Source organism: Mugil cephalus, chromosome 4 (assembly GCF_022458985.1).
Source record: "Mugil cephalus isolate CIBA_MC_2020 chromosome 4, CIBA_Mcephalus_1.1, whole genome shotgun sequence".
In the NCBI taxonomy this organism is placed as follows: Eukaryota; Metazoa; Chordata; class Actinopteri; order Mugiliformes; family Mugilidae; genus Mugil; species Mugil cephalus.
The window spans coordinates 8,085,506-8,108,916 of record NC_061773.1 but is presented as its reverse complement, the minus strand read 5'-3'; the positions used below and the strand labels follow the sequence as shown (position 1 = coordinate 8,108,916).

General features: G+C 40.3%; 2 protein-coding genes across 3 annotated transcripts in view; one reads left to right on the top strand and one right to left on the bottom strand.

Moving 5' to 3' along the window:
* syn2b (synapsin IIb) overlaps nt 1-22,244 on the top strand; it is a 69,168-nt gene extending 46,924 nt beyond the window's left edge. Inside the window, exons 6-13 of the mRNA XM_047582165.1 lie at nt 10,885-10,947; nt 11,764-11,906; nt 12,293-12,367; nt 13,563-13,665; nt 15,329-15,505; nt 15,761-15,827; nt 19,169-20,030; nt 20,391-22,244. Of these exons, the coding sequence (XP_047438121.1) occupies nt 10,885-10,947; nt 11,764-11,906; nt 12,293-12,367; nt 13,563-13,665; nt 15,329-15,505; nt 15,761-15,827; nt 19,169-20,030; nt 20,391-20,544 (1,644 nt within the window). The 3' untranslated portion in view covers nt 20,545-22,244. The remainder of the gene's footprint in view (nt 1-10,884; nt 10,948-11,763; nt 11,907-12,292; nt 12,368-13,562; nt 13,666-15,328; nt 15,506-15,760; nt 15,828-19,168; nt 20,031-20,390) is intronic.
* Nucleotides 267-10,187, bottom strand: LOC125006264 (metalloproteinase inhibitor 4-like). Of its 2 annotated transcripts, XM_047582167.1 has the most exons (6): nt 9,913-10,187; nt 9,447-9,757; nt 3,319-3,416; nt 2,909-3,023; nt 2,553-2,677; nt 267-2,173 (listed from the first exon to the last, which is right to left on the bottom strand). In XM_047582167.1, the coding sequence occupies exons 2-6, from the start codon at nt 9,583-9,585 to the stop codon at nt 1,976-1,978; spliced, it is 675 nt and encodes a 224-aa protein (XP_047438123.1). In that variant the 5' UTR covers nt 9,586-9,757; nt 9,913-10,187; the 3' UTR covers nt 267-1,975. The 2 variants fall into 2 exon arrangements, with proteins under 2 accessions (XP_047438123.1, XP_047438122.1); XM_047582166.1 differs by lacking the exon at nt 9,913-10,187 and having other exon boundaries at nt 9,447-9,903.
* Nucleotides 22,245-23,411: the final 1,167 nt, after the last annotated feature.

Genomic DNA, 23,411 nt, shown 5'->3' with positions numbered 1-23,411 from the left:
TTAACTATATTCACTAAAGCATTCATGAGATATAGTGTAGATGTAAGGTAAAAGGATATATGCTGTGCTCTGCCTTAAAGTTTTCATTTAGAAAAACAAATTAAATAAATTCCTTGTTGGAATTCTTGGCAAGCACAGAAAAGTCATCACATTGTTTTCTTATTTTAATGTTAAAAGCTCTGAGGTCTCATTAAAGCTTCATAAAGACTCTAATTGTCTTAGATTTTGGTAACAGGACGGGGAAAAAAAGAGGCAGTGACACACTGTTCCACTGAGACACTTTATATACAATCTTTTTTGGTACATGGAAATAGAAAACAGACAGAAACAGAGACATAAATACAAACCCAAACACTTCTTTCAATATAAAACAAAGATAAAATTGTTTAACACTTCACTAAAGCCATACAGTCAATATGCATTACTGTCATCAGTCTTACTGTCTGTAAATAGCAGCATATTTCTAATATGCCCGACCGACTGTTGCATTAAATGTAATTTATTTAATTTTTGAACGTAACTCAAAGACAATCCTAAAATAAAAAGTACTGCATGTCAATAGCAAGTGGTAATGCATTTTATTCTGTATGACTTCAGTGAAGGAATCCAGTAGCAAGACAGGGGTCAATTCAGATCTGGGTCATTTTATGACTCAACACTTTAATCATTCATTTGAGCTCAGAGTATCAGTTATTTCTCATCATTAACGTCTTGTGCCAGAGTTTGTACGATCCTGTCTGATGGGATGCGCTTCCAGTTTTTTAGGAGTTAACAGTGAATTGAACCATGTCCTGTTACGTCATGTCCTCTAAGGAGAGGCGGCTTGCTCTTCTACAGGCGGCAGTGCTGTTGTTAAAGCGCTGGATTAGATTTTTGGCACAGGAAATAGTACAGAGTTCACCCAAAGATACTAAACACACAAGATAAGAATCTCTACACTAGAAGAGAAGATCTGGTTAGACTTTAAAGTGTTAATTCCCACTGAAATACAATATTTACAGTCTCAGAAATTTGAGATGAAACTGTGATGGATTTAGATGTACAAGAATTATGGTGAGTATATATAATTCCTGTATTTAGATTTAGTCAAAGTATAATCAAGTGGAAAATGTCTGCTGTTGCTTTTCTTTATGTGTACAGTACTGGGAAAAGAATTTAGGCACTTTAGATGTTTAAATCACACGATACATTAATTATCAGCCCAATATTCATTATGCAGCATGACCCCAAACATAGTCAAGAGTCATGAAGACGTATCCTCAGCCTCAAGAAGAATAAGGAGTCCACCATAGAGCTATCATCTCAACATTGTTGGGACTTTACTCGCAGTACCTAGAACTTTCACACAGCACTGAATCTACAGTATGTTTTCATTTATTTTTATACGGTGATATGAATGTGAATTTAGAAGATTGGTGCACATGTAAAGTACACTTAGCAATGCAAGGTTGTGGCAGAAGTTGGCAGCTTTCTTCAATTATTTTCCATCTTTTTGTTGTATTGTAATTATACAACTTCTTTATATGTCTCTGTTACATATCCTAGCTTTATGTCTTAGAGTATGCATAGACAAATTTGGAGTCTTCAATATTTGTATGCATCTACCATCAGGCAAAAGACTAGCTCTGAAGTGAATGATTTGCAGTGGATGGTCTGCTGCTATTCTTATTCTGTGAAAGTGAAGTGGAATGTGTGAGAGCGCGAAAATGAGTCAGAGGAATGGTGAAAGCCCCTGCAGTTTATAAAAATTCTTCTAGCTTTGCTGTAGCAACCACCTGAACTCTGCCAACAGAGGCTCAGCGTCAGGTTAAGCTAATTTGAATGTAAATGTGGCCAGTTTTCCAGTGAAATCGGTTGATGCTTCGCACTCCAAATCTCAACTACACAAGCCAAGGCAGGGATCTATTTTTTATTTTTTATTTTTTTTTTTATTTTCTTGCGTCAGATGTAGTAAAATGAACATCAAAATTACAGGTCAAGGGTCAGACATGTCCAAGAACTCTTTCTCAGGTGGAGGTCCACCCCGGTACCAGCTACAGGATGAGTCGGAGCGGCGGATACAGGCGTACTGCCGAGCCTGCTCCCCATTTAGACTGTTATCCAGCAGCCAGTCCGTCCACAAACACTCATTTTCTCCTGTTGACGCACACGGCACTGTGTAGCAGGTGTTGATCTGTTAAGAGAAAAGGAATCAGTTCAATCCTTTACTCATTATTTGTCCCTGGAGTCAATACTCCGTGTGTTAGTAATAAAAAGTGCAGTTCTGGGCGAGGGTTGGAATAATAACAAGAAATCATTGTGTCGCTGTTAACAAGTGTCAATTGGAAAAAAAGGAAAAGAAAAAAAAGTTCTCACGCCTGAAAAATGTCTGCACTAAAATAAGAAAGGAGGCAGAGAAGCAGAAGAGAAGAGTGACCTCTTTGATGTAACAGCTGTCGCTCTGTTTTTTTTTTTTTTTTTAGGTCGAACCTCATGTAGACGCCCCTAAGACAGACAGATGAGTGTGAGAAAGATAAATATGTATAAGTAGAGACTGAACAGTCCTTACTCACTCTGCATTCACAGCCCATCTGGTATCTGTAGTTGAGGTTCTTCTTCTGCGATAGAGATAAGTTGTCCCAAGACTCAACCAGGTCGCATTGGCCAATAGAAATCCTCCCATCACTCCACATGCTTCCTGTTTAGTGACGCCACAACACCAGCATTTAATGTATGGTCTGTTTCAAGCTTTAAACCTAAGCTAACATGTCTTATACATATGTCTTATTTACCAGGCTGACATAAAAGAAAGTGAATCATTTCCCAGAAAAAGCAAAACCATCTAGCACAAGAAAGTCCTTCCTGCCACTATCAATTTTCTTTTACATACAGCATATACCGACTGAAAACAGTTCTGAAGGTTTTGTACCTGAGAGCAGATACCCTGCTTTATTGTTGGAGTCCAGCTTGACTCCACACAGCGAGGAGAAGACTGGAGTGTACACGTACTGGATATCCTTGGCCTTGTCAAAACCTTTGAACATCTGGACACAGAGACATGCGGGGGCACGCGAGTCAAAGAATTTGTCACTGTACGAGCCTGACCTGATGATAGAAAAACTATATGATCCCAAAATACAGCCTGTTGGCTTTTACTTTCTTTTTAAATTAAGTCCAAAACATGTGTTTGTGAGACCAATTTCCATTTGTTTACCTCCCCGTCACTTTATATGCAGCCAGTATCCACATAAACCGCACAGCTACACACAGCAGCCTGCGCGGTAAAACTGATGGATGTCTGCAGCAGCAGCTGCGGTTACTGCTGTCTAGAACCCTTACCTTGATCATTTTGATTTCGTACTGGATCATCTTCATGTAAGGTGAGGAGCTGTTGCTAGGCGACACAATCTTCTCTCCGGAGATCTTTGCCCTTATCACTAGTAGGGGCAAAAAAACAACAGAGAGAAAGGCGGATAACAGTAATTGAAATGCCAAAGATGACAAGTACTGTACAGGCCAGAAACAATGGAAAACACTGTGGTTTTAACTTTTTGTAAACTTAGAGATAGATAGATAGATAGATAGATAGATAGATAGATAGATAGATAGATAGATAGATAGATAGATAGATAGATAGATAGATAGATAGATAGATAGATAGATAGATAGATAGATAGATATTTGTCATGTCCCTCCTCCACCCCCCTTTTCTTTTTCAGTCATTTTTTTTTTCTGTCACACATCTTTCTCCTCACACAGACAGTGCAGCAGTCCCTCTCAGTAGTGATACAGGAAGTGTCCCTCGTCTCCTCTGGGAGGAAAATCAAAACCCACATAGAATAACAAGTAGCTCACTGCTTGCTCACTCCCATTTAATCAATTCCACACACACACACACATGTATATAGTATATAAAATCTACCACATACATCCAAATAGCACATACTGATTTGACAGCCTCACAAAATATTATATTATCATAAAAGGTAAACTCATATTCAATCACACATAAACAAGCAGGCCCCTCTGTGCCAAATAAAACCTTAATTTTTGTCTTTTTACGTTTCCCATCCACCAAACTCATGCAATATTCAAGTTCTGCATTATTCATAAAGTTAACTGACAAATTAATTTCACTGTGAGACATTTCCTTCACTCAAATAATACTGTGGCTGAATCAATCGAATATAATTGAGTTTGCTATTACAGCTCCCAGGTTAATCTCCAGTGGAAAAGTCATGCAGAACGGCTGCATTAACTATGCAGAAAAGTTGGACTGTCTGTGGACTATGTCCTTAACTCCTCACACTATCGGTGACTTTACAATCATCTTAGCAACTACTTCCACCAGGTGGAGTAGGCCTGTTATCAAAGATGTTCAAGCACAACTCTCTCCTAACGTAACATTTATTGGTTTGGACACAATTGATCATAGCTTAAAATCTACATAGTTTGTCCAAAGTAAATGTTATAATGGTAACATCTGGTTTTGAACAGACAATGTCCTTAAGAAGCAAACATTCAGCTGAAGTATGTTAGGGAAGAAATAAATGACACTTGTAATATAGGCGATAGCTAGATTAAGAGTTTAGAGTTTCTTTCCTTTCTTTCCTTTTTACCCTAAACAGCACACATTAACTTGCTAGCTAACTAGCTGACTAGCTACAGTTGTAAGAGAGTACTACATACTGTTGGCATGAAAACGCTCAATTTGTGGTTACATCATGGGAAGCTGTGTACACAAAAACAATCAAGAGGTAGCGTCAACCATACGTCATCAGGAGACCAGCTGTGACGCAACTGCTAGCATCTAGATGCCACAGAGACTAACACTTAGCAAGCTAACGACTGTGTAACTAAATATAGAAAAACTTAACAAAAACATGAAGACGTTGAGTCACCGTTAAAACATAAACAAAGACGCACGTCTTGTAAACTCAAAATACCAAAAGAGTTCTCATGAACTCCTCTTGAGAACACAGGCAGCAACACAAGCTAAAAGTCTTTTGGTAAGTTATTGTTTATGCATCATTAGAGAAAACACATATTCAAGACCTCCATGAAGAATTCTCATTTAAAGTCTGTCAGCTTGAAACATTAAATACAAATTAACGTCATGTTTAATTAGACTGTTAGCTACAACTCTGCTGGCGACAGTTTCAATGTCAATGTCAACAGACACAAGCTACATGTAAATCTATCACTGGGTGATATTTAGTTCCCATCAGACACAATTCTTATGCCATTTTGCCATCTACATAACCAAGAACATAACTTCAATCTTTTTCAGTATATTTTAACAGGTGTCTTGTAATTCCCATAAATGTAATGCTCGTCTGTTATAGAGTGAGTCAGAGTGAGTTGGAGTAAAATAGGACAGAGATTCAGAGGTTGAGTAATGTCGGTAAAACCATGAAAAAAAGAAACAACCGAGTTACAGAAGTTACAGAAGAGGAGGAAGAATACAGCTAAGCAAACCAACCCCTTTGTTTTCAGTTTTTGCTCACATCACATAACTACACCACGGTGTTGTCTGCTGGCAAGAGGGGGAGCTCAACATGTTCTGTGAAAAGTCAGGTCAAGTATAAACTCTATTTTTGTGTGTTGGGTGTTCAAGAAGACAGGGCAGGAAGACAAATGTATATGTTGCAACTGGTCTTAAGACGTTCACTTTATCTAAAGTGTCAGGAAGAACAGTGGAAGGTGTCTCTATGAATAAGTTGTGTGGTTAACATAGAGTATGGCGCTACATTTTTTAAAATTACATTTGATGAATACAGTGATACTGTGTGATAAGGTGACATTGTTCAAAATTGCCTATTTGTCCCTACAACTTCTGAATCTAAATATAACATGTAGTAACCCAGTTCTGTGTCTGACCTCACAAGGACTCACCTGCCTATAAGCTCGCATGCACTCATGTGCAGCTGTGACCTGAAAAATGCCTTCAAATAATTAGAGCTCAGGTTTATTATCCATTATTATCCATTTAAGTGTCATAGATACATTTGCATTAACCGTCTGTAATTCACTTCATTAGGTACTGGCCAATACTTGCATTAAGTGAGCCATTTTTATACATCTACTGTATTACATGTGCTATGAGATAACTTGTTTTTTGATCCTCTAGTTACTGTGCAGATACATTTTATGAACTAAATATAAACTAATCTAAACATTTGTTTGCTTAAAGTATAGTGTTAATATTATATGTTGTTGTAATTTGATTTAACACCAAATGACTACATTATACATCAAAATGCAGCTTAAAGGTCTGTGTGCTAACACTTACAACATACTGAAAACTTTACTCTTTATAACATACTGAGAACTTTACTTTTGGATACTCAGGCACATTTTATTGCCATTAGTTTTGTATTTCAGCTGAAGTAAAATCAAGCTCTACTTGCTTTACAACTACAGCACTACTCCGTGAGAACTCAATCCTGAATATCTGTGACTAATTCATTAATAATTAAGTTACAGTATTATTTAAAATTTCTGCACCCATCTCTTCAGCAGTGAGTACACCACTGTATAAAAAGACTGCTCTCTACACAGAAGTACTAAACTGCACCAGTGATGACTATCATATTATTTCCCTCTTTCATCTGCACTTTGGTGTTGAAAGGAGAAACACATCTCAAAGTGGAGACGGTGCTTTGGGAAATAAATCGGCCCACTTTAAATCTCCCCCTTTGAGCCCAATAGCTAGTCTATCAGTGGTAAGTAACACACCAGGGCATAACAGTATCTGTATGAAACATTTGCCAATGTGAGCTGTGGTCACATATCAGTGCAAGGCCGGAAGCTGTTATATGTAATTATACAGGAATTTTAATAATTTATTGAAAAACTGGTTTGAAAATTTATAGTTTTCACTAGCCCATTTAAATGACACATAATATGTCTGAAAAACCTTTCAAATTAGTTGTATCTCTCTAAAACGATTCCCTTGGCCCAGAATCTCTGAGATGTTTACCAGATATCTTTGAACTGTGCAGGCCAGGTTACCCACGCATTTTAGTTCCTGCAGCTGTGTTATGAACAGGGATAAGGACAGGCATGCATGCAAAGTGAAAGTGGCTGTGCATCTGCCCCACAGCTACATAATCAAAGAGAAATATTGCAAACTTGTACCATGAGAACTGATGTTGTAAGTAACTTCCCCCTCCCAGATGAATCGGCACCCTTGTCATGCTCACAAAGCTGGACTGTCAGTGGGCTTTCACACCGATATTGTTAGTATGCAGACCATTAGACCAAGCCTATAGACATGGAAATGAAGTAGGGAGAGAGAGGGAAAGAAAGAGAGAGATGGAGTAGGCTGTGTTGGCATGGCTTGGCCTCCATCCAACAAACACACACTCACGCACATGCACACAATGTCAAATACACAAACACGGCCAGGGAATCATCCAGGGTTTGTCCAGATGGGATATTACTCAGATGTACAGCTATACACAAAGAGCTCATCGACTCTGACGGCAACGTCAGGTCAACTAAAGGCCACCACCAGCGTATCCCTGGAAAACAACCAGGATAGTGTAACCGCAGACACCACCAAGTGAAAGGTTTCCTCTGAATACTCGTGGTAAACGAGGGATTTTCCTGATTTGTTATTCATGGGGCCAGAAAGTTGTGTCCTACCTGAAAAGGGACCGCTGATCCATTCAGAGATTTACATTTAAAGAAATAGGTCTGAGACCTCAAGGAGATCCAGGAAATTGGACCTCTTTGCAAAAATCGTAGAAGTCAGCACCGCCCACTTCCGTTCTTGTATGGGATTTATGATATAAACCATATTTACCACGCCCAAATCTTTTATTTAACAAAAAGTAGACACATAAATTATCTAAAATATCGGCTCTCCGGGTTTATTTTTGTGTCGCGTGAGGGCTAGCTAGTAATCTGGTCAAAAATCTCTGTCTTAGACCCTTTCACATGAAAAAGACCCAGGTTGACACGGGATTTTCAGACCCAGGTCGACACTGTCATGTGTTCAAAGCCATGCCGGTGGACTGAGATAGAACAGCTTAGGTTGCACGGAATCATACTTGTCACACTTGAACAAAAGAGACTGTAACTAGACTGTAAGTACAGAGCTGCTTATGTTACACCAGACTTCTAAAGATCAGATCGACACAAAGTGGGCTCCATTATTGACTTTGCACAAAAGAATAAAAAGTGTTACTGCTATAAAGCAGTAAGCAGTATATCTTTGAATGTTTACTGCACCAATTAGAATAAGAAAAAACTCAAACTATAATTGAACAAACAAAATCTTAGGCCTATGGCTATAACTTTGGACTCAGTACGACACCAGTGAATCCTGTTGGGTTCAGTTCTGGTCCTTCAGGAGTCCCCTTTTTCTATTGGCAAGCTTGCGTAAAAATCTCATGTTGTCCATTCGTGCTTCACAGGGCCACCATCTTGGTAACGGATGACACACTTCATAAGTAAAAAGCTGTCCTCAAAACACTGGCTGCCCTAAATGCTCTCATTGTGTTCCCATAACCCAGATCTAGTTTGGTTTTAGACCTGGAGGTTTTGAAAACAGGTCTCAGCTTCCATTTCATGCTGACTATTTATTTAATATGCATTCTTTTTTTTAAAAAGCTCGTTGAGGGAACTCACCGGGTCTAAGCCTGAGGGGAGATACAGACCAATTTGAAAACAAGACTCAAACAAATGCAGTTTGCTGCTTTCCCCCTCTCTCCTCTGCTGGAGTGTAACCTTTGACAAGAGCACATACTCCAGCTTTCCCCACTACGAGGCCAAGTACTCAAAGTCAGAGCAGAGTGTTGGTTTTGGCCTGTGCTTAGACAAGAAAGAGTTGGATGGGGGGGGGGGCAGACAGACAGAAAGTAGGCCAGGACCACTCTGCTGAGTGCTTTTTAGGGTTTGTTTTTATGTGGTCAAGAGCAAATATTACTACAAATACAGAGCAAGTCTGAAAAAGAGAACTATGTGTTACACATTTACAAATTAATAATTAATCTACTTCCAAGGTAATATACTGTCTAGTCTTTTATTTAGATATTTGAATTTTTTTCTGAATAAATTCAACATAATTGAACGGAACCGTATCCTTTTAGAGTCCCTTTTTCCTCAATACCCATCATCCAGTTCACTCCATGCAATCTTTTATTTATATGAATTTAAGTGGATAAAACCGCAGTCGTATATCCAGCCATGGTGCCCTATTGATTGAGTCTCGTCACAGTAGATTTACTATTTGGATTAGATTTTTTTTCCCCTGACAGAAAATCTAATTGAGGAGATCAATAAGCCAACTCATCAGTCGATTCATTAAGACTGAGGGGTTCTGGGTAATCACATGTGCACTCAGAAGAACTTGAAATCAGTTCTCTGTTGCTTTTAAAGGCACAGTGGGACATCGCTCGTTACGTTTAACATTTACACAAATGAGAACAAACTTAATTAGTCTCGGATCGATAACTCACCGATCTCTGCGCTGCAGAAGAGCTGCTGCGGGTGGGCTGGGTGGCAGCTACATCCCTCCACAACTTCCTCCATGCCCGCTCCGAGCAAAAGGAGCACCCATAGCCCCAAACATACGCTCCTCTCCTGGGACACAGCCATGATGACTCTGGCTACCTCTGACCGCTGCACCACTTGATGAACGCTTGGGAGCCTCTTCTGATCCTGTTAAGTTCCCCGGGAAGAAAGTCAGGCCGGCAGTCAGCGAGGGGGGCGGCCGATGGGCAGGACAGTAGAGTCGAAGTGCTAGGTTGAGCTCTGCTGAGCTGGGAGGCTGTGGATAGAAATGTTTTCATAAGTTTAAAGTGCACCTATGAATTCAAGCTGCAGAAAATAAGCGGAAATGCTGCTGTCGCTGCGGCTGCTGTCGCTGCCCTCCTCTCTCTGTCTCTCTCTCCCTCTCTGTAGACAACACACTGAGGAACTTACAATAGTTGGATCCCCTCACACTCTGGTCTTGAATGCTGAGAGGGTCGCACACAGGGAGCCTCTTATGTGCTCAACAATTTAGGGACAGCCTCCTCAGACACAGAAAAAAAAAAAACTGCCATCGTTTGCCTCCTCTTCTGCCCTCTCTCTGATGTCCTCCCCCCTCCTCCTCCCTCAGTCACTTCGCATAGGCCTAGTTAGATCTTGTTTTCAGAGTTGCGAGTTTTACACAGATGTGCCTCCCAGACGATGAATCGTACTGACTTCGATGATCGTCTGAATTCTTCTCCAGCTCAATTACAAGCTTCACATTTGAGGTTTTTATTCACATATCTCAATAAGCATTCAGTGGATTGAAACAATCCTTTTCTTTACTCCGTCTCACTCCTTTTCATTTGTGGTCTCCAGAGGATGGATTGTTGACTAAAATCTTTCATCCTTATATTGATGATTACTTGGGATTATGAACATACAAAACCAATGATTAGTCCCATCAACCTCAGCCCTAATTTGTGTTTTTGTGTTAATTAAATAATGTAAATGTGCTGAACTAAGATATTTTACCTGACAAACATTAATATTGTCATTGTGAGCAAGTTGCAGTTCATTAAAACACACATTTAAACGGGTTCTTATTAAACTGTTTTATAACTGTTGTAATATTAAATAACATTAAATAATAATGAAACTCATAATATTTATCCCACTGTGGGATAAATTAAAGAATTATCATATTATCACCATTGTTACTTTAAAAATGTCTTTAATTGATCATCAAACATTAATATTTTAAAAAATAAAATTAGACAACATTTGTTTTTACCTCTCTGTATAAGGAATCAATTATGGTTGGTGGCTAAAATAGATAAAAGCCACTCACTTTTTCACTGCTGGGTTTTTCCATATAGTTGTTGTGGTTATCCTGTTTTGACTGTGTGTTATTCATCCTTTAATTATATTGTTGATTTGCAGATTACAACACCAAGTTTCCCGGTAGTGGTGAAGATCGGTCACGCCCACTCTGGAATGGGAAAGGTACTGTGGTGATGATGATTTCTTTACAATGATGCAACTAGATACACGAGGAGATTAAATTTTAAAAAGTGCTTTAAAGATAATGTAGAGTATAGGCGCATGTTGTATTCTGCTACTTAACATGCATTGCCCGTCCCATTGTACACTTAGCTGTCTCTCCTTATCGCGTTCATAGCTAGAGCAAATCTTTACCCTCTCAGTCCTTTGCTCTTCTTATTGTGTTGGTATCGACTGACACCTGTGTTAATAACTTCTGAGGAAAATCAGAGTGAAGTGTTTCCACCACTCCTCATTGATCCACCTCACATCATTACCCCAAACTGCTCAATCTGATCCTCTGTTACTGTCTTTTATGATGCTGGGTTAAACTAGTGTACAGTGTTTTCTTTGCCCAGCAGTGAAGGTAAATAACACTTTATGTGTTGATGTTAAGTCACTGGGTCTGGCCACCCTTTCTCTCTAATTCAGGGTCAGTTTCAGCCCTGTAGCTTTTAAGCATGTAACACCTTTATCTTTTTGCTTTCTACCTTTTCTGTATCTTAGTTTATCATAAAGCCTGGAAACAGGGTGAAACGAACAGGATGTATCATCGGGCTAGTTGTTGAGCCCTCCTTCCAGTCTATATGCTAAACTAATGCTCCAACTGTCTCCCAGCTCCTGTTTTTTACTCACACATGCCTGAACCATCATTTAGAAAATAAAATTTGTCCAAGTAAAAAGATGTTTCATACATGTCAACTTTTACACGAATAAAAACTTTTGTGAATACGGTTAAACTAAATGTTGTTTCTACATACATGTGTTATTCTGCCGTAGGTCAAGGTGGACAATGTTAGTGACTTCCAGGACATTGCAAGTGTGGTGGCTATCACTCAGACCTACTGCACCACAGAGCCATTTGTCGACGCCAAGTACGACATCAGGGTCCAGAAAATCGGGTCCGACTACAAAGCTTACATGTAAGTGGGCTGTCGTTGTGTAGTAGCTGAGTCCAGGGAGAGGGGTTGTGTATGAACAACGACTAGAAGGCACAGGACAGGAGCTCCAGATGGCAAGGGTGTAGGGACATAAGAAATCTAGAGCCTGTAATTTAGCCGACCCATTTTTGTTTTAGCACTTCAGGCTTTTTGTTGTGTGTCATCCTGTGCTGTTATTACTGTAAAACCAAGAGCATATGCTAACTGGTCTATTTCTCAGCATTAATAATCAGGCTGATAACCTGCGGCAGTGCTCTGCGTCCGGCTACTCAAGCTTTTGCCCGAAGCCAGTGTTCAATCAAAGTTGTCCACTAATGCGACTATCTTGTCTATAATAATTTAATGCACAATTTCCTTCTCTTTTCCAGGCGAACATCCATCTCCGGTAACTGGAAAAGCAACACTGGATCTGCCATGCTGGAACAAGTAGCCATGACTGACAAGTGAGCGCTGCTTCCACATTAGTGATGCTCAGGCTGCTACGGAGTCACACATGTCACTTTTCTGTTATGTCACAGTTAGTCACAACGTAATCACATAGCAGACGCATTCAGCTGAAAACTGTTCACATGGGTAAACACGCACATGTTTAAAGATCAGCATTCGTTATTAATGTTTACTGTATACTGAATGTTTGTATGGGTAGAAAGAGATTACACTGAGCTGCTGTGGCTTTGGGTTCTGATAACATTGGTTTTCCATTAAGAGGCTGAGAAAATGTGAACGAGGTAATAATTGCCTCTTACGCTTTTGCGAAAGTGTAAAATATGAGGAAATAGAGCAGCAAGAGTTAGTCACATTCACTGTAGAGGAGGAAAAATATATTGGGTATCCCTAACACATACCATAACGGGTCAGAATCTAGATTGTGTTCAGATGCTGCACCAACAAATGTATGGATCACTACTGATAAATACTGTAGCTCAAAATAAAGAAAGATTAAAACTAAGAAACAGGACCAATGTAGTTCAAGTAGCTCAATTTGCAAATGTTTTAACTTTTTAAAACATTCACAAGCCCCAAAACAACAAGGAAGTGTTTTTCCTTGTCGTTCTTGTCACTAATTACCACCACAATGTAAAACCAAAAGTATTAATTTAGCTTTAATCATCTAGTAACAGAGTGCTGTTTTGTTTGGCGAATCTGAAAGTGTGAGAAAAAGCAGATTACCTGCCCTTGTACAGAAAACTCCTCAGGTGAGTATCGATCGGCCTGTGTTGAACCATCTTTGGTTGTGTTTAGTTTTCCTGACAGCAAACCAAACAGACAAACCAGAGAACAGCAGCAGCTTGATGGGTTAACACAGGCCTGGGCTCTGAAACAGGTTTACTGTCAGGACAGATTCCCTGGACAGTAACTTTTGCGCTCTCATACTGTGCTGGAGTGATAAAGAAATCAATATCATTGGTGAATTTTTGTCCAAGAGCAAAACTTTTGTAGCCGACCTGCGAGGCAGGAAATGTTCAGTTTTGATTCCCAGTGCTGTCTGATGAAATAAAGTAAAATAGCCGCAACTCTCGCTCAAGGTATTGCTGATATAGTGTCTGAAAGTGGATTCTCTTCGTTTCCTTGAACTCTTTGTGAAAGTTATTATCCCTAATCCAGTATGGTCGTCACATGTGTTTCTCTTTGCGACAGGTATAAGCTGTGGGTTGATACCTGCTCTGAGATCTTCGGAGGGCTGGATATCTGTGCCGTCAAGGCCATCTGTGGCAAGGATGGCAACGACTACATTACCGAGGTGAGAAACACGAGGGCACGAGGAAACTGAAGAGAGGTGTTCAGATAAAGCCCTAAGTTACTCGAAATTACCACTGCCTGATAGTATTTACTGACCCCTGCCTTTTGTTTGCAAAACCACGCTGACATCAGCCTGTGGGAATTGTGTTACATAAGACTTCCCAAACAACTCAAAAGAGTATCACATTAAACACTGGCCTAATTCACACTGTTGGGGCTTTAGATTGTCTGGAATTAAGTGATTGAAACTAACCTGAAAATTCATGAAGAGGTTCGATAATCAACATCTGGTACTATTTAAAGCTTGTTTCCCAGCAAACTGCTCCGTCTGGTCAATTTAAAACTTTACTGTGTGCGTTCATTTTTAATTTGGTGTTTCCAGAATATATTGGTTTCATGTTTCGTCACCTCTAGTCATGACCACAATGGTTGTGAATACACATTGTGAAAGAAATTAATGTAAAAAATAGTAGCTTTCAGACAAATGAACAATTTAATTAGTGTGTCTCAGCTTGGAAAATGTCTTAATGCTGTAACCTCCCACATCAGCCTTGGAAAAAAATAGTTCAGGACATTTTTGAGGGCAGTAAGAAGATTAAATTGAAGCACAGTGAGACCTTAAGATTGGGAAATTGTCCATTGTGGACAGATGGGAAGGAGTGTGTTTGGGGTCTGACAGGAAGCCTTGACCAGATAGAGAGTCATGCTCAGACAAAGAGGAAAACATCTTAACAGAGGAAAAAGGATTATATTGTACGTAAGGGAAAGTTTGGTTGGCTGACTAATTTGATGACCTCTGGGATGACTGGCAGTCTAGTCCCAAATATGGACAGTTGTGAGTGTTGGAATTAGTACTGAACTATACCGCTCCGCCATAACATTAAAACCAGTAAATAACATTGACCATCTTGTTACAATTCATTGTTCTTCTGGGAGACATTTGGACCTGGCATTGATTCATGAGGATGTTATTCAGACATGTAGCACTCAGACCAGAACAGGCTCCCCCACCCCATACCTGACAGCAGCCATCTCCAGCAGGACGCTGTCTGACACAGACGCACACACAAAAACATTTTTGGGAAACAAATGCAATGATGATGCAGCATGGCAAGTATTCAGAGACTGGAAGGAGCGAGAAAGTAAGAGGTCGATTACTATAGAAGTGCGTCATCATACACTGAGCGTGATCACAAACCCCAGTGAGAGAGTGTAAATCACCAGAGGGAGGAGGGGAAGATTATACAGTAGCAACGATGACACCGACAGCCAGTCATCGTGGTGTCTAAGTCACGCTTTTAAACATCCTGTTTAAACTTTGAAGCAGCCTCACTGTCTGAATAAAATGTACTCGTATACTTGAGTCGGAAAGATGTCAAAATCCACGTCTTGGGGCTATGTTGAGTCTGAGGCTCCGTGATTTCCTGTCTCTCTTCATGGCCTAAAAAGGCATAAAACCAAAAAGATAGGCCTCTGTTTATATAATTACTTAAAATGAACCCTGGTGCAAGTTAACACGTGAAGATTAGAAACTTTCCAGTATAAACCAAAAAACCTCCATTTCAACCATAAAAACTATTTTTTTATCTCAGAAAAAGTACCTGCAAGCACAACCTCCTTTATTTGTGACCTGTATATTCTGATGCTTGCGTGCTGTTTCCCAGGTTGTGGGTTCGTCTATGCAGCTGATTGGTGATCACCAGGCAGAAGACCGTCAGCTTATCTCAGAGGTGGTGCTGACTAAGATGAACCAAGCGCTGGCTGCCAGGTCATCTAGTGTTTCCCGCTCACCTGCTCGCTCCCCTCAAGGCCAGAAGGCAACAACCGTGCAGCCCCAACAGGTGACGCCTGCAAGAAAAGTGTTTCAATATGAGCGCACAGACAAACTAAGCCTGTGTATTTGTGTAACAGGCTACCTCAATATGAAGTTTTAATATTTCCAGTAAATATAGTCTTATTACTGAATGTTTGTGTGAAAATAATGTTGTTGTTGTTGAATCAATTTATTGCTGATTAGTCTCCCACGTTACCTGCCTGTATGTTTCTCTCATGTCTTTATATATATATATTTCTTTTGCCTCCTCCCGACCCACCAGAGTGCTGCCCTTAAGGAAGGACTGCCGGATCCAAACAGGACCTCAGGCCAGCGCCCTCAACCTCAAGGTTCTCTGAACACTGCTCATTATTAAAGCGTCTAAGACACACTGTCTAAAGAAAACACTGGGGAGATGTTTCTGAATTGACATATCAATTAGTGGGCAAATTAACAATTTCCCTACCATCACAAGAAAATCTCACCTTTAGTTCACTAAAAGAATCTGAGGAATGAATGAGGGGAAGTTTTCAGTCCTTTGAGCTCTGTGGAATTGGGACGGTGCAGTCCGAACAAGCAGAGCGATAAAGCCATAGCCCACTTTACCAATTCAAGTGTGATTCAGTTGTAAAGGGGCAGCTCACCGAGTAGTTTAAGGGGTAGACAAAAACTTTGGGAAGTACATTTATTCCCATTTTGCCAAGAGTCAGAAGAGAATATCACTCTCCTGTTTGTACAGTAAATAAGTAGCTACCACCAGCAGCTAGTTAGCTTAGCTTAACACATAAGAGGAAAACAGCTGACTTGGGTCATTTACGTAAAATGTTGCATTTTCTTACACTATTTCTTGGCCAGTTTCAATCACTTCCTATACTCTAATCTCAACTGAGATTTTTAATACGTCACTGCACCTTTCCCACAAAAAAACTACCTACCTTCTAATTTTTACAAGTTTGTTTGTTTGTATTACATCGTCACTGTTGTTAGACCTTTTTCAAAGCAGGCATTTAGTTAGATGATGGTAGGAAAAGCACCAGTTTAACTGATTTCATAGATGCTGCCTTCAGATGGGGCTGTGGACGGCTCTGTCTTGTGGTATTCACTATCTTAGGTAAGAAAGAAAAATCTTAGGTAAGAAGTTGTAATTGGTTTGTGGATGTTTTCAGAACATGGCAGAGGTGCTACGTAAGTAAATATATGTAATTTAGTTGTATAGAGCCTAATCCTTTCATTATGTCTTTTTATCTCCTTCATAAACCATTAAACATCATGCAGTCATTGGTAACTATTAGCCTCTGTTAACATTATCTTAATGAATAGTGTTACCACGTTAACACAGAACAAAGTCTGAAGAATTTTCTGAAAAAGCTCTATTAGTTAGATTTAAAGGTGCGTGCAGGCAGGTTTTGATACATTTGGATGGAGTCGTGCTGTTTCTCTGCTGTAGCTCTGTTTACTGTATGAGAATGGTATTAATCTTCTCATATGACTTTTGACAAGTAAAAGAATACGTCCATTTCCCCAAAACGTATTTCCTGTAGTGTAGATTATTCTTGTGTCCATCATCTTTGCCTCTTTGCCCCGGCAGCTTCAGTTGACTGCTGTCTGTTAGAGCCAAAGCCTTGCTTCTCTTAAACTTGTGACCATCTCTTGAATTAACAAGCTAATGTACAGTGCAATGCCCTTAGCCAGCATGTTGAGTTTAATTGCTGCTGTGACGTCAGTGTTAAACCCTCTGTGTATGTGTGTGTGTATGTGTGCGTGTGTGTGTGCTGGTGTTTGTGCTCAGGGCTGATGATTAAAAACTAAATGTGCCTATTAAAAGCAGCAGTAATGTGTTGAATTAACGAAAGCCATTATTATTATTAAGAGTTGTTGTGTTTTGTGTCGGTGAGTGTTGGTGTGTTTGCATGTTTGTTCATTATGTTTCCTCCTTTTGCATGGATGTGGAAAACAGCTGTAGTTTAACGTGCTTCAGGAATGGCAGCTTTTTATGTGAAGTGATAGCGATGGACAGGTGCCTCGACTATTAAGATGTGCAGATACGACTGGAGTCACATTTATTTGAATCTCGCATTAAGAACACTGCCTTTCAACTAAAATATTTAAACACTGTGATAATGTTTGAGAGCTTTGTCTGTGGATGAATATTGTGTTTTATATGCATTCTCTAATGTAATCTAACGTAATTGTGCAGCTCATGATCCCTGGATCTGGATTTAGATCAGCTCAGCTTGGATTCTGTGGTCAATGCTTGAATATTTTTCTAATTGTGTTAAATCGTGTACAGTTTTGTGGTAACTTATGGTAAACAAATTGATTTCCTTCTGTCAAGAAAGGTCTGAATGTTTCTGAGTAACTGTTTAGTGTCTTTGGTTGTAAATTAACATTTGTTGTTATTGTGTTATAATGCAAAAACTTTATAAGGTACACAATTGCAATTACACATCCTGGTTACATGGTTAATTAAAAGTGTCAAAGAAGCATCGTTTTCCTTTCTCTGCATGATCATTCCTTATTTGCCTGGATACAGATGATTGAATTACTACTGTTTGATATTATAAACACTTCCAGTGTTCCTAAATAACAAGGTTCAAGATTGGATTTAGTTTGACGCTAATACATGTCAAAGACTTTACAAGTCTCACATGGTTGACAGTTTACCTCAGATAAAGCAGTGAAGTGAAAATCCAATGTAATAGCAATCAACAAATATAATATGTAATCATGAAGCAGCTCCGTGAGCAGCTAAACTGATGTAACATTCAGGGTTTGTATCCAAGCAAATTTGTTATTGTGTCACCCTTTACAAATTATATTTGTACAAATGGTATTTCCTTTGATTTTTATGCGTCGTGAGTCCCAAGCAACCATGACAGTCTCTGATAAAACGTAAGACTCATGGCCATTTAGCTGCCCGACAGCACTGAGAACTCTGGGAACATGTGGGATGAATTTTCATGAAGGGTTTGAAATGATTAAATTATGTGAAAATACTGTTGAATTGAAACTGACCGATTTATACACTGATACATTTTACCGAGCTGCTTTCAAAGCCGTTTTAAAGATGCTATTTACACACCAAACAACAAGCCACTGGAAACTCATCCCTATCCAGATACGTCAGCATCTGTAATAACTTGATTGTGCATGTCAAGTTTCTTTGCTGCGTGCGTTTATGTTGATATTCTTTCTTTCCTTTTGTTCTTTTCCTTTCTTTCATCTCATCTACACCTATGCCTCACTACTAATGGTCTCACAAGTTGACTGTGCATAAGAGCAACTAACACTTGGCATGTTGGTCGAGGCGACACCTCCTCTTAACCGTCGATCTGCCGCCCCCTGCTGGCCATTACAGTCCAGACATTCAGAGCTTTGCCCCCCCCAGTCTGTTCTCGACAGATGAGTTGGACAGGGTTTCTATGAATGTGAGAGGTCATTATGTGAATGGGCATGTCCAGACTTAAGCTCATTAACTGTGTTATGTTCTGCTTTGGTCTTTGGTGAGTGTTAAAGACGCCTGGTTTTCTGCACAAAAAAAAAAAAAAAAGCTAGATTTTTAAATGATGCTTATTTATCTCATTTATTTAAGCCATTTCTCTCTGTTTTGCTTTATTTGCATTTGTATCTTATATAACTGTGGTTATATACTGAGATATAGATTGATAAAACTATCTTTTGTCTGTTGTAGGTGCAACAATGAAATCGCAGAGTGTGGATATATCATCAGAATCAGCTAAGAGAGCATCTGAACCAGCAGCAAAGAGCAGTCAGGCCCAGAAACCTGGTCCAGGTCCAGCTCAGAAATCAGCTCAGGTTCAGAAACCAAGCCCAGTCCAGAAGGCCGCCTCAGTCACAAAGCCTCCAGTCCAGAGGCCTCCTCCTCCAATGACAAGAGCCCCGTCCGTCTCAAAGCCAGCCCCAGATTCTGCTTCCAGCTCAGTCCCAGCCAAAGCGTCACCATCATCTCCAGCTAAAGCAGCTGCCGCTCCGGGATCACCCCCAACTAAACCAGCAGCAGCAGCAGCAGCAGCAGCGGTAGCAGCAGCGCCTCCTGGCTCCCCTGCGGCCTCGGCTCCGGCTTCCAGCTCTCCTCCACCCTCTGCTCCTACCACGGAGCAGCCAAAGCCCCAGCCTCAGGGCTCCCCATCACCTGCGCCTGGCAAACCTAAAGATCTGCCCCCCAAACCAACACCACCTGCAAAGCCCATCCCTCCCGTGCGCAGGAATTCCAAGCCACAGATCCAGCCAAAGCCACAAACCCCACCTCCTCCCAAAGCGTCGCCCAAACCCCAGCCTGCCGCCCAAGCCCCGGCGCCCTCTCAGGCTTCAGATGCCGCCTCGGCCCCTGCCCCAGCGCAGGTTCAGTCCCCGGCCAGAGCCAGCCAGTCCCCGACTAACCTCCAGTCTCCAGCCAAGGCTCAGCCTCAGTCCAAGCCAGCCCCGCCTTCCCCAAACCCCGAACCCGTCCCGGCTGAAGATGCCACAGCGCCCACTGAGGCCGAGGCCCCTGGCGATGAACAGCCACAGCAGAAGAGCCACCCTCTGCTGAAGTAAGAGCAATATTATCAACACACTGTTGATAATGCAAAGACGTGCATTTCATGGACCGTATGTGGTGTTTACGATATAAAACAGTAGATTGCAGTAGACACATGGTGATTATTTAACAGTAACATAAGTATTTTTTGTTATAAGCGTATCTTATTATTTACACATTTTGTGTATGTGACTTCCTGGACCTTTTACAAATTTCCCGGTTTGTCTCTGCTCCTCACTCACCCCCTCACTAACTCAATTAACACCCACATAACCCTCTTTTCCCTTCCTGCATTCCCCTTCCATCCCACTCCCATCCTTTCTCTGTCCTGCCCTCTTTGTCCTCCTCTGTCCTCCTCTCACTCCCTTCCCAGTAAGTCCCAGTCCCTGACCAATGCCTTCAACGCCTTCAGCGACTCCTCTTTCTTCCGCGGGGTCTCAAGCTCCGGAGGCGACGGCCAAGAAGAGGCGAAGGCCGAGACCATTCGCAACCTTCGAAAGTCCTTCGCCAGCCTTTTCTCTGACTAGACACAACCAAACCGTAGTCAGCCCAACCCCCTTCCCCCCTTTACTGGTTCTGGCCCTCTGTTCGCCATCGGCCAGCGATGACTTGACTGACATTAAATGTGACCCAGTCTGAGATTAAAGTTTGTGTGTTAACTGTACTGTATCTGCCTCTGCCCCCGGTCCCTCTCCTGCTCCACTTTCAGCTTCCCCCGTGTGAGTAACAGTGAGGCCTGCTGGGAGTTAGTCAAAACAATATTTTTGAAGGAGTTACGTCATTGATATGAAACAGAATACAGTAGAACAGATTTCAGATCTTTATTTTTCCCAGAGGACACTAAAGGAACACATTCTAAAGTATATGGAAAGAATAATATTTAAGACTACAGATGAAATGTACATATATACATTATATAAATATAAACATATATAACTTTCAAGGGAGAGAAGCCAATGATAGAAAAAGATACCCAGCTTTTAAATTAGCTTTTTTTGTCGGTGACATAACTCTTTCAGTAAGTGGCTGGATTTATACCTACTTTTGATGGTGTTCTCATCCAGTGAATCAGCGTCGGTCAGTAAAGAACTACTTCTGTGTAAATCCAGCCGTTGTGTCTCTGGTCCTTGGCTACTGGGCTCATCTTTGCCGCCCCTTTTTATCTACAAGCCTTGAGGTTCATCGATGTGCGAGGGAGTTGAATATATGTGTACGTTCGTGTGTGTTGACTTGTTATGCATGGCTCCTCCAAGTGGCTTGGTGTGACTCTTTTGGAACAGATGGGAGCTCTATCAGTGTTGAGTTCTGCCCTTCGTTGCCTCTCTCTCTCTAGATGTTGTAGCCTTATTGTGAACATGTTTTCAATCCACAGCTGCGTTTGTTAGCTGTGCAGACCTGAGTCAATTACAGCTCGACATGTGCTCATTTGCTTGCATTTGAATCCTAACGGGTTTAGATCGGTTGTTCGGCTTCGGTCCAGTCAAAGCCGGAAGGTGAACGAGTCCATTTCAAACGTTGACTCATGTCTGTAGCTGTGACTGGTGATTTCCTGTTTCACCTCTGTGTAGATTTATCAACAGTATTGTAATTTGTTGATTATTCTCATGAAAAGACATTGAGACGGTAGTGCAATAACACCTCGACGTGACTGTTGAGCGCTGTCACCCTATTATACATATGGATATTATCAAACATACAGGATCTGTGTATGTGTTAAATACCTTACATTCCCTTTAAGGTTCCTTTCAGTGGCGACTCTCCAGGCTGCTTTTCATCTGCAGTCAGTCGCTGGATGCTTATTACGCCATATTAAAGTGTTGTAATTGATCCCACAAACTGAAATGATGGCAGCCTGGAATGAATCCACTACCTTCACTCTCTCATCTTCGTTACGTTAGTGCATTTGAAGTACATATACTACATATATATATATAAAAAATAATTAGAAAACCGCATATCAACCTGTCTGCTTATCCATTTCCTGTACTATGTTGCGAGTAAATTATAACATATTGTATTTCTATGTACGTGTCATCTCAGGAGTTTATTTTTTGTAACATATCAACTGATTTATTTATTTTTGAGGCTCCATATTTACGGTACAGTATATAATGTTTGTTTTGTATTGTGTTTTTATTTGTAATGCAATATTGCTTTGCATGATCTGGTGTTAATATTGTTTTATTTTCTGTACAGATGAAAGTTAATAAAGATGTGGTCCATCGTTGCACTGTTTCACTCAAGTGAGATTCAAGTTGAAGGAGGCGCCTTTTGCTTTTAAAGGGACACATCACGTTCACACCCGTCCTGATGAGTTTTACCAGTCACTTTTATGAAACGTGGACACTTTAAAAGAAAATTTTAATTTAAGAGACAGGAAATTCATTAAAACTTTATTTTCTGTTACAAGTTTTCTGAAACTTTAGATTTTAAAATAGAAGAGGTATTATGAGATTCAATACGCACCAAACTGCGCACATATTCAGAACGGAAATCTGAACGTCATTTTGTTTATTTTAGACCTGTAGAAATAAAAATAAAAATCCGTCAACAGCCAGACAAAAAAAAATCTACATCCCCAGAGTTTTAGGGAATAAAATGTAATTTAAATAGTAGGCAGGGTATAAAATCTTGAGAGAATGCAGATTAGATTTCACCATAAAACTCTAATATATATTCAGATAAATGTGCCATTCAATATAGATGTTTTCTTTCCACTAAACAGAAATAAATTTTAATTTGACCAGTGTTGGGACTTTGTGTTGAGAGATAAAAACGGGACGGATTAATCAAAAATAATCTAATCAATAATTTAACTATGTCACTGCTATGTTCAGAAGAGACTTTGAAGTAGGTTTCACATGGTTTGTATAGAAGCAAAGTTAAATGATTTTGAATTTTAGTGAGGCTTAACACTGTTTCCACAGAATACTTAAGAGTTTCACACATCTTCTGATACATGAGGGAAACCGTTCAGTTTTAGGGACATAAATGTCCTGCTGACGTACGTGAACCAGTTTCCATCAGAACAGTATCTGCAACTATAGAGACATCTACAGCTGACTGACACAGTTGCAACTGAAACACAGATGTAATCTGTGCAACGAATGACTTGAGAGCTTTACATCTTGCAGTTATCGCAGTTCACTTTCGTATTTAAATGTGGGGTGAATTAATGTCAAACTGCAGTATCTTACAAGGCGGAGGACAAGTTGAACTACTTCTACTCCGCCACCAGATGGCACTAAATCCATGCGGAAATGCTGTGTAGATTTCTCATCAAGAAAATAGTGTTTTTAATCTGTAGTGATTATTGCATTTGAATTTTAATACGTTTGTTACCCTCTAAAACTATATAAAACATGCCCTCCTGCAGATCTGGTTGAGCAGGCGC

Coding starts and splice junctions, on each gene's coding strand:
- LOC125006264 (XM_047582167.1), bottom strand. CDS start 9,585: ATGGCTGTGTCCCAGGAGAGGAGCGTATGTTTGGGGCTATGGGTGCTC. Junction 3,417..9,446: donor CTTCTGCAGCGCAGAGATCG/GTGAGTTATCGA, acceptor TGCCCCTACTAG/TGATAAGGGCAAAGATCTCC. Junction 2,174..2,552: donor AGATGGGCTGTGAATGCAGA/GTGAGTAAGGAC, acceptor TTCTCTTAACAG/ATCAACACCTGCTACACAGT.